Source organism: Tupaia chinensis, unplaced genomic scaffold, assembly GCF_000334495.1.
Source record: "Tupaia chinensis unplaced genomic scaffold, TupChi_1.0 Scaffold138757_1, whole genome shotgun sequence".
Lineage (NCBI taxonomy): Eukaryota > Metazoa > Chordata > Mammalia > Scandentia > Tupaiidae > Tupaia > Tupaia belangeri.
Genome location: NW_006198649.1, coordinates 2,215,235 through 2,226,912, shown reverse-complemented (window position 1 = coordinate 2,226,912; position 11,678 = coordinate 2,215,235). Strand labels below are relative to the sequence as shown.

General features: G+C 37.5%; 1 protein-coding gene across 1 annotated transcript in view; it reads right to left on the bottom strand.

The window, feature by feature from the left end:
- The window catches only part of LRP1B (LDL receptor related protein 1B), a 1,871,701-nt gene that overhangs the window by 798,941 nt on the left and 1,061,082 nt on the right, over positions 1–11,678 (bottom strand). The window contains exon 19 of the mRNA XM_027765590.1: positions 11,211–11,333. Coding sequence (XP_027621391.1) covers positions 11,211–11,333 — 123 coding nt within the window. The remainder of the gene's footprint in view (positions 1–11,210; positions 11,334–11,678) is intronic.

Sequence of the window (11,678 nt, the reverse complement as noted above, 5' to 3'; positions counted from 1 at the left end):
CTATCATCTCTCTATATAAAAGTATAATTAGTACATGGCAAAAAAATGAAAACAAGAAGGACAAATTATCTTGTTTCCTGTTCAAACCTAAGATACCTTTTTATAGCAGCAACTGAGAGGAAGGATAGGTATCAAAACAAAGTGGAAGGGTGCTCTGGAATATGTCTGGCCATCTCTAAGATCCAACTTCTGAGATCATTAGAACAGATGACGGATAACATACAAATGTTTCCTATTGTGTGTTTCAAGTCTGTTCAATGAAACTCTAAAGTTTAGGGATTTTTTTTTTTTAATCTGATTATACTCAGTTTAGAACTGGGCACTTAATCAATGGCGGATTTGATTAATTTCTACTTTTTTAATTATCATGCTTAATAGTCAACAATCTCCCAAATTTAAAGAAAAAAAAATCTAGTCATGCAAAGAACTGATGTGACATTTAATCATCTTCCTTTCCCATTTAAGTTCAGCTTTAAGATTTCTGATAGTCTCTCGTAGTTGACTGCAAAGAAAAATTGGATTGTCAGAAAAGTTCTTGATGCATTTTTGCATAAAAAAACATAGAAAAATATGTCGTGACTCTTTGACAACCCAATAACAAGGCAATTCTTTTGTTTCACAGTTGGAGGAGTGCAAAACCTAAGAAATTACCGAGTCTCTTCTCAGAAGTGTCCCAACAATTTTATAAGGTTGGCTTTCTCATGGCTATTTGGTTACCTGAGTTGGGATTAGCCCAGGTTTAAGAAATGATCAAATATGTCCATAGAGAAGAGTTAAATTATAGTTGCTTCTGAACAACTGCATTTTTTTTTTTTTTAAGATTTTTGCCATAAGGCACATGTGCTTGCCAGAGAGAGACAGTAAGAGGGAAAGTGAAAAATAACGCTCCCCTGGGAGGGATGGTCATGCTGCAATCCCTTTTCCTCCACTCTCTTCTCAGGATTTTGGGAACACATGCACACCTGGTGTGATTTTCAAGCCCCTATGACCAGAACTTGAACCAGAGTTGTCGATGTTGGAATCCTGCCCCTTAACCACTGTGTCACCTGCTAGCCCCTGCATCTATGTTTATAAAAGCAAGAGTTTCAGAGATTTCAGGGAAAGTCAAACTATCTGAGACAATTTATATTATTAAACTAAGTATTCCTTAAAATAATCAATATAAAACAAATTTAAGTTTACTTAAAATTCAAATTTTTTCAGGTATATTTAGGTTATTGTAAAAGGAATGCCAATTAACAGAGCTTCCAAACTTGTTTTAAATGTGGCTTCAAATATATGTGCATGGTCTTTTACAAAAAAAAAAAAATGCTGACGATATGTGCACTGCTCAAGTGAGCATGGGAAAGAGAAAAAGAGAGAATTCCTCAAGGGACATTGGGATATAGTCACACTGCAATGTCTTCTCCATTTCTTCCTCCTTGTGGGATTTTGGCATGTACATACACATGTCTGGCATGTTTTACAAGTCACAGTGTGTCCAGGACTTTAAGTGTGTGCCTAGCCATGTGAGATCCAGCTGTTTTAATTTTCAAAAAAAATATGATGGCAGTGTCTAAAGTTTCATTTTTAGTTTTCACAATAAGATATAATTGCTTAAGAACTGGTAAGGCAAACCTCCTGAGATAATTTAATCTTTTTATATTTACTGCTTCTAATATTGACCCATGTGAATATTATTACATATATTAATATCACTGGTCACAGTAGTTTGGTATTGTCTATACTTGTAATAGCAGATAAAGTGAAACATATGTGTTCCACTTTTTAAAATGTTGCCTGCAATGCTTCTATACCCTGTGACATGTTGGATGGGAGATAGTTCTTGGCTTTCTGCACATTTTATAACAGTTTTGTTTTTTTTTTCTGGACTTCTTTATTTCCCCAGAGATGTTTGTGTAGTTAGTAGCCTTGAAAGATAGAGATAATGAATTCTTCTTGAGCAGAAGGGAGGATTTTTCTTTACCAACTTCAGAGTAAATGTTGGGCAAATTTTCCAGTAAACTCCTTATAAAATCGGAGGTTTAATCTCAGAGGTTCTTCAGTCAAGATCTTACGATCCGCCAGCTTCAAGTAGCTACGAGTTCGGGCACACACCTCCGCGCCTCTCAGCCATGATAAGCTCACTGTGCATCCACTGACCTGTATTTCCCCATAAAGGGAAACCGATGTAAACGTCGAAGTTAAGCTGCCTGCTGAGCCATGAGTGATAAATTCTTTGTGTCTGACCTAGGAATTGCATGTCTTTTGTCTGATGTAATCCATGAATCTCTAGCAGGCTTGCAACCTGCTTCTTATCTCAAGTCCTTCACTGACTGACGGTCAAGCAACCCTACCAACTTTTGTAAGAATTAAATAGGTGATGCAAATGTATTTAGCACTGCATAAAAGGTTCCCCTAGAAAATTGGTCACAAATACGATGTCCCCACTGGAGGAGACTTGAATGTAGGAGGAACAATGTCACATTACAGAACAGAATGATGCCTAGAACGGAACAGGGCACAGAGTTAATGCTCAAAATGATTTGTTCCCTGACATACTGGAATAAATAGAGACTGGCATTATTATGGTGAAAGATTCTATCTCTGAGGACTATAAATAATTCAGAAAAATGTCATTACTTGGACCAGCAGATGGCAGAGTGGTTCTATCTCTGGACTCTCACATGGTCGACCACAGTTGGGTCCCAGACCTGGTGGCTTGAAAATCACTCTGGGTTGGGACCAGCAAATCGTGTAATGGTTACATTGTTGTACTCCCATATGGCTGACAGCAATTCAAATCCCACATATGGACGGTTTCAAACTCATGCTAGGTAACTGTGTGCGAGTGCCCAAAATCCTGAAGGAGAATGGAGAAGAAGGGATAGTGGCATGGTCATCCCCCAAGGATGATTTCTCACTTTCTGTCTCTCTGTCCCTCTCTTTCTCCCTGGCAAATGCATGTACTCTATAGCAAAAAACTCTCTAAAATGAAAACAAAAAAATCATGTTTGATATGCATACATGCATACCCAAGAACACAGGAGGAGAATAGAAGAGAAGGGATTGCATTGTGGCCACTCCCCCAGGTGGTGATTTCTTACTTTCTATCTCACTGTCTTTCCCTCTCTAGTGAGTGCACACACCCTATGATAAAAACCTCGAGAAAAAGAGAGAGAGAGAGAGAGAGAAAAGAAAAAAATCATTCCTTCATCTGGAAAGGAGCTAATTCCTTTTTCTTATCACCCTAGAACATGATTGATGTTAGTTTACTTTAAGGAAAACAAATAGCTATGTACATAAGAAAGAAAGGGGAAAACACCCCACCCTCATAAAAGGAACATAGAGATCAATTTCCATGTAACTCACTTTTTTTACAGTGCTTAATATGACTGAACCCACACTTGAGAATAGCCACAAATTGCTGTCAGCATATTAACAAGTGCTGAAATTGCAAGCCTTTCTTCAGAGTTTTGCTTTGAACACTGAATTTGAAAACTGATACAAAATCTGTAATTCTACTGCCAGGATCACTTATAGTAAAAATATTACAACATGAGCTCACCAGTAAGAAACTGTCAAATAATAAATATTCTTTTAATTTAACCGGGATCAAAAATAAAACAAGATGAATCATAGCATGCCCGGCATGAAATGGCCAGTTCTGTGCTCTGTGTGATACTAGCTGGTAGAGCAATGCGATGTAAAGGCCTCTGTAAGACCCTCTAAGACATTGCAAAGGGAAATACACGTTCCAGAATGAATGATTTTTTCTGGGGTAAAGACTGTCAGAGTGACTGCTGAAGTTAACATCCAGGTAATGAAGTGAGGAAGGAAGTTCTAGTACTAAGCTGGTTTATTTCAGTTCTGAATCATCTCAGACTGGGTCTCAGCTCAGCAGTCAGACTCAGTACATATTCTCAATCCTGGTTTAATAAGGTATTTTGTGTGTGAACATGTGTCCATATTTCTAACTGTGCTTTTCTGCTTTTCAAACCCAGAGTAGTGATCCAAATTAATTCCTGTCTCCTCCTTCAATTGATGTTTTACTGTCAACTGTATCAAAATTATGATAGCACCGTCATAACAGCATTAGTCCCTGTGCAAAAAATAAAGCAAAGTCTTTTTATTGTCCTGTCACTGTGTCCAATACATATTTCTTAATGTGAGACATTTAAGGACAATAGGAATATGTTATTTTATTTTATTTTTGCCATTAGTAGCAGGTGAAATGATTCTTGCTACTAGGCTGTTTAAAGCAAAGGAAAAATAATTTAATATTTTGTTAATAGGTAGATCAACAAATCTTATTTAGGACCTTCAGTTTTGTATATAAAATAAAATATGCTTCTTTTTTTTTTTTTTTGAGAGGTTTTTGCTATAAGGCGCATGCGCTAGCCAGACAGAGACAGAGAGACAGAAAGCGAGAAATCACCCCCCAGGGGGGATGGCTACGCCGCAATCCCTTCTCCTCCTCTCGGGATCTTGGGCACGCACGCACACACACCCGGCGTGAGTTTTAAGCCACCGAGTCCGGGAGGCAAACCGCGGTCTACTACGTGGGAGTCCAGCGACATAGCCATTACGCTAACTGCTGGTCCCAAAATATGCTTCTTAAAACAATGTATGTATTGGGTTGGCTCCATAGCCCCATGGCTACGTGAATCCAGATCTCTCATGGCCACCACACTTTGAATCCTGACCCAGGCAGCTTCAAACACACTCCAGGCACGTGTATGTGTGTGTCCAAAATCCCGCCAGCAAGGAGAAATGATGGAGGAGTGATTTGTAGCATGACTGTGCCCACTGGAGAGTGCTTTTCTCCCTCCCTTTTTTCTCTCTCTCTGGTAAGAAGAGTACATGCCTTTTGGCAGTTTGTTTGTTTTTTTTAAAGTATTTATTTGTTTAATATTTTGCTTGCTTGTTAGTTTTTTCATTTTGGGAGCACAGAATCTCTTACTGTATCTTTATATGAGCAAGGAGAGAGAAGAACCAAAATAAAAAAGAAAGCTGTGGTTTGTTGGATGTCTTAGTGTAAGCCAGTCTACACAGGAAGACAGCGTGAAAATGCTGCAGTGGGTGTTGATTTTTCTCCTTTGGATCCTAGCAGGATGACCTTTCATTAGAGTGGTCTTCTGAGCAGCCAACCTATGTGGTACATAATCTTCTGTGACTTCCTATGCACAGAAGGCCATAAATATTCATCTGGATGGGACTTCTAAACTTTTTACTGCCTTAAACTTTTTACTACACATTAGATCGCACATATCCTAGAACATAAGGCTTGTCACAGCCAAACAGATAAATGGCTCACCACCGTGAAGCACTATTTCTGACAGAGGAATATATCTGGTGTTCCAGAAGGTGATAAAGGTCACAGAGTACCACTGACACATAATTATGCAGTGCTACCCTTGGGTAACCAATATTTTTGCCAGGTTCAAGCTGGTCTTCTAGGGGTAATACATAGTAAAAAATTATTTTTATTTATTTTTGTTTCAGGCCACTACAAAAGCATTTAAAGAATTAAGTTTTTATTATTCAGACAAAATAATCCTGCTGTTTTTTTTTTAAATAAAAAACAGTGACTATCATTATATTTTGGAGCCTAATTTACTTTTGTGGGATCATTCATGTCCTCATTTATTAACTTTGTTGCTATTTTTCCCACAAAGGTGTCATGAAAAATATGAAATTTAATCATCAGCCATCCAGCTTTACAGATGCTTCTCCAGTAGTAAATTCCACATTATTATGTTACACTTGTTGCCATTTCTAGGTGTAAGAGGATTTGAACATGACAGGCAAGATTCATAAGGACAAAGAGTCCAGCATACTCTCATTCTTGATTTCTTCCAAGCATGGAATTAGAATTCATCCTTAATCAGTCATATAGCATGCCAATATGTTTTTGTTGAGTACATGCCTTCTCTGACACAGTCTTAGGTTGCAATTTGTTGAGAGAAAAACAAAAACAAACGAAACCTTGGTGTTCAGTGTAGCCTAACCACTGCAGAATGGGTTTTTGTTTATTTGACGTCAATTCAGTGACTGAAACCAGGATGATCATGTCTCAATGCAGCAACATCTTTCTGCTTTGTCTGTTAGATTCAGATTGCACAGATAATACAGAGACTCTGTTTACATGGCTACATTCTAGCCCTAACTAACTCAGAAGCCAGAAGGAATGGGCGCTGAAAGGAGGTAGTGGCACGCAGATATTTGTTTTGTAGTATACCCAGCAGCAATGAACCTATTTGTAGCACTCCTACATTTTAATTTCTTCATCTACAAACTAAAGCTAATGTATCTTTGAAATATCTTTATAATTAAGTAAGTAGACATTAAAATAATGTATGTGAAGATACTTTGGGTTCTTAGAAATAAATAAGTCATTATATAATTTTTTTTTAGTTTTGAGAGAAATTTTTTGCTGTAGGGTGTGTGCAGTCTCTGGAGAGACAGGAACAGACTGACAGAAAGCAATCCCCCCCTCCCCCCCAGGAGGGATGGCCATGCTGCAGCCCCTTCTCCCTCCTTCTCCTCTCAGAATCTTGGCCACTCACACACATGCACCTGGCATGAGTTTTAAGCTGCTGGGACTTGAACTGTGGTCAACTACATGGGAGTCCAGCAACATAGCCATTATGCCATCTGTTGGTCCCAGAAGTTACTATATTATTCCTCCTGATTTTTTCCCATTACATTTGAAAGAAACGTAGGCAATTTTCATACCATATTAAAAGATCCAGAATTTCTAACAGCCAAATTGAACAATGTATTTTCAAATAGTCGTTCACTTTTTTTTGATCTAATATTGTTCAGTGTAACACATATAGATGAAATCATCTTTCTTTTATTACACTGGGACTACCTGATCTATGAATTATAGATATTAGAAAAAGACCAATCATCTCAGAAAAATTTCCTCTACCTTTCCCCAGGTGTAAAATCACGTTTACAGCCATAATAACAAATGATCTAACATTAGCTTTAGTGTTAACACTGTGTATAGTATTTCCATTCAAGCCAAAGTCACCTCATTTTTATTTAGATAGGAGATCTCTTGTGATAGCTGGTTATTTAGAAATAAATACTTATTACAGTCCCATTTTGTTTTGTTTTGTTTTCCATAGGTAAGCTTGCCGGTCTGAATTATTCCAAGTGCTACTACAGTGTTTGGCAAGAGTTTCTCTTAAGATATTTTTATCTCTGGTTTTGAAGAAACTACTGAATATATTTTGCTTTGGTTTGGTTTGGAGAGAAACTATATAAAAAGAAGAGTATTGCATAAAAGTTTAGAAAGACAAAAGTATGAGAATCTGGTAGTCACGAGAAAGCCAAAACTGAAAGCCCATAGTGGGCTTGGATAAAGTGATGGTGCCATTACTAATGGAGAGCTGTATCCAAGCAAAGGTCTCTGTGTGCTCACTCTCACCATGAGATATAATGTAGGTGGATCTTGTGAAGTATGAAGGACAGGTTGGAGCAAATAGACACCTAATTATGAGTTGAAATGGTAGGTGAGTAGATAAAACACGTCTTCAGTCTCAGTAATTTATGTGGATGTAGGAGAAGCATTTGCCACTGACTTGATGAAACTTAAAACATGGCATATGAGTCCTTTCCATACTACAACTGCAGACAGATTGTGTTTTATCCTTCTCTGTCTCCTACTCAATAGGCTAACGACAAAAACCAGTGACGAGGCTACGGATCAGTATAATGTCTCAAGGACCATTTCACCCTTTTCTTATAGTCTACAGAGAGTGTGAAAAAGGGTAGTAAGCTGTGAACTCACAATGAACAAGTGACTGATTCTTAACCATTACCTCATTTTCTTTAGAGCCGTAAAAATGTGCATGGAATAGAAAATGTATGTAAATAGTAACAATGTACTGAAGTAATTGAAACCCTGGCAGGTTTTTTAATGGGAAAACTTTTTGTGTTACTTTTGCTTATTCCAGCTCATTTTCATATTTATGTTTTTTTTTGCCTATTTTCTCTTTTTATAATACTATGTTTCATTGATAAATCTATCAATATCTTCTCTCTCTCTCTCAATATATATACATCAATATAATATAGGTATGCTAAAATTTTAATGGAGTAGAAGAATGAAGGAAACAAGAAATACAATTTGAAAGTCAATGAATCAAATAATTATAATCCATATATTTGAAACAAAATAACTATTTAGAAATGTTAAGTTTTAAATACCATCTATATATTTGTATTTGATGTATGTACCCTCCCTTCAGTTTCCTACAGTGACAAAGAACAAAAATAGTAAGACAAGATTTCTGAAAGTTTAATCTCCCTCTCTCTCTTTCTCTCTCTCTCTTTTTTTTTTTTTTTTGAGAGAGATTTTTGTTAGAGGGCACTTGTGCTCACCAGAGAGAAAGAGAGCGACACAGAGACAGAAAGTGTGAAATCGCCCCCCATGGGGGATGGTCACACGGCAATCTCTTCTCCATTCTCCTCTTGAGATTTTGGGCACACATGCATACATGCCCGACGTGACTTTCAAGCCACCAGTCCAGAACTCAAACTGTGGTCAGCCATGTGGGAGTCCAGCAACATAACCATAATGCCATCTGCTGGTCCCCTCTGCCCTTTTTTTTTTTTTTTTTAATTGCCAAAGTGCATGTACACTTGCAGGAAGAAAGAGGGACAGAGAAAAGAAAGCATTTTTCAATATTGCGTGGTCATGCAGGAATCCCTTCTCCGTTTCTCCATCCTTTGGGATTTGGGGCACACATGCACACATGTTGGTGTTTTCCAAGCTAGCAGGACTGGGGTTCAAACCATGGTTTGCCATGTAGGATGTGAGTCCCTTAACCACTAGGCTAATGTGATCAGCCTAAAAGGTCAGTCTCTTGATTATTCTATTCACAGTATCATTAGCGAATCTTGACCCCTTTGATGGCCAGCTGCAGTAGAGTTAAAGATTTTTTTTTATGTCCCTCTATCTCATGCCACTGAAATTAAATAAACTTCTGTATCATTAGGTAGGAAGACAGGCCCTGCTCTTTGGTTTTATAGTATACACTACATTCTGTAGCTACCAAAGAAGGAGGTACTTGTTGTGTTACTATGCATCCCTGAGAGGATAAGACATGATCAAGATCTACAGAGGCCAGTGTGTGTGTGTGTGTGTGTGTATGTGTGTGTGTGTGTGTGTGTGTGTGTGTGTACATTCCATGTGTTCAAGATGATGGCCGTTCAACTTGGTTAGCACATAATCCCATATTATGCCAGGAAGAAAATTTCCTTCTCTCTCCGCAGAGACAATCATTTTAATTGTTTAAAAAAAAACACACATACTGGGGCCAGAAGGTAGCATGGTGGTTGAGGTGCTGGATTCCCACATGGCCACCCGTGGTTCGAGTTCTGGACCTGGCAGCTCACTTTCTCACTTTCTCTCTCTCCCTGTCTTTTTCTCTCTCTCTCTCTCTCATGAGTGCTTGTATCAAATTTAAAAATAATAATGATGATAAACAAAATTAAATAAATAGTTATTTTTAAAAGAACACATATACTATTTAACAACTTGTGTTGAATGAGATTTACATGACAATTTTCCTGGCTCATGAGATGCTCAGATATTTAGTCAGACATTATTCTAAATATATCTGTGAGGGTGATCTGTGTGAAATTAATACCTGAATCACTAAAGTAAATATAGCAACTATTCTTCCTAAAGTGGATAGTCTTTCTTTCTCTAATCAGTTGAAGGCACGTGTAGAAAAAAAGGCTGAACCTCCTATGGGTAGAAGGAACTTCCTTCTGACTGCCTGAGCTGGAGCAAAGGTTTTCTCCTGCGTTTGTATTTGAACTGAAACATGATTTTTTCCTGGCTCTCTAGCATGCCAACATGTGGACTGGACTGCAGCACTGGCTTTCCTGAATCTAAATCACATGAGCCAATTCCTTATCATAAATCTCCCTCCCTCTCTCTCAATTTAAATAGTATGTATATGTGTATAATACATATTTACATATAATATTGTTATATATAATTCATGTTATTTTATATATGTATGTGTATATATACTTATGCATGTGTGTGTACACACACACACACACACACACACATATATAATTTTGATATGTTTCTCTGGAGAACCCTACTAACACACAATACAAATTGAAATTTTTATATAATACTCACTGCACGCATAGTATTTTACTGTTATTGGACTTAAGAGACATAATATGCAGTAGAAAGGACAAATTTTTTTAAAGGGCACATTAGAATAATATGATGCAATAAGTTGATGAATGTCAGCAAAAGGTAATAAGAGGGCTATTAATCCATGACAATCTAGTTAATTCACTATCTTGATAAAGTCTATAAATTCCTTAGAAGTCTTTTTCCCTCCTTGCTCTTCCCCAAATGCAGGTGGAGACATTGGAAAGGTTTCAAAATGGGATCACTTAGGTCAACCCTAATCTGAGCTGGGGAGACCATGGAGAAGGTGTTTGCTCAGGCTAATGTGGCATGAACCGTTCTTTAGAGAACTCTGACAAAACCATCAACTTGTACAGAGACCATTGCTACCGGACTTCTGCAAAGACATCTGTCTGTCCAAACTTGGATTGATGTCACCCTTGCTATTAATCCTGGTAGCCCAGAAGAATATTCCCCCCCAAATTACTATAAATCACCCCCCTCCCTTCCTAATTTTCAGCTTTTGCTTTTAAAGCCTGTCCAAGGGTTGTAACATCTTGTGGACATGGTGAGTAATCACCCTTCTCTGGCTGTACGCTGGTGCATCCTCAAATTCATGTCCACATAAAGTCATTTTTGCTTTATCATCGAGCCTCAGTTTCTCTTTTTAGATTGACATTACTAACCCACGTGGTCATTTTGGGCCTATGTTGTACATCAATTTACCCACAGATATGCATTTTCTGTTGTAGCTGTTGATGATCAGTTTTCCTCACAATTTCATAAAATATCTGCTTCTGGGGCACATATTTATTTAAAATTTTTACTAGACTGTGTGCAGTACTGATAGGATGTTCTGAAAAAAAATCATCATTATTACTCATCTGTATATTGGAAATTAATTCAGTTAATAATTTGCAGTGTAGAAGATTACATTTAAGTAATCATCTGAATTTTCCTTTCCACATTTAATTTTAATTATTTTGGTTTCATCTGCTTCCAGACTTTAGAAACAATAATGAAAACAATGCTTGTAACAAGAAAGGAGACTTACATGTGCAAGTAGTCCCGTTTCCATCCAGAAGTTGGTTATCAGCACAAGCACACACTCTGCCTCCTGGGATGGCCAAGCAAAGCGTACTACAGCCTCCATTGTTCACTCGGCACATGTTGTCACCTGCCAGAGGAGGGAAGAAAGTGTGTCAGAGAACTCCGACTCCCTGAGTTAGCCAGCCCCTGTTCCCATTCTAAAAGATGTATGCAGGCATAAATATAGGAGAGGGTCTTCAAAAGTTCGTGGAAAATACATACTATAAAAAATGCATGGATTTTACATTTTCATGTTGAGTCAAAATAAACTTCTGCTTAATTTCATTTTTTCATCAATCTTTTGAAGTCCCCTTGTATGTATCAATGTAAATGCTTTGCATATTACATATTTAGTAATGTAATACGTAATATTACATATTTAGTAATGTAATAAGTAATATTACATATTTAGTAATGGAGGCAGAATTCCTGC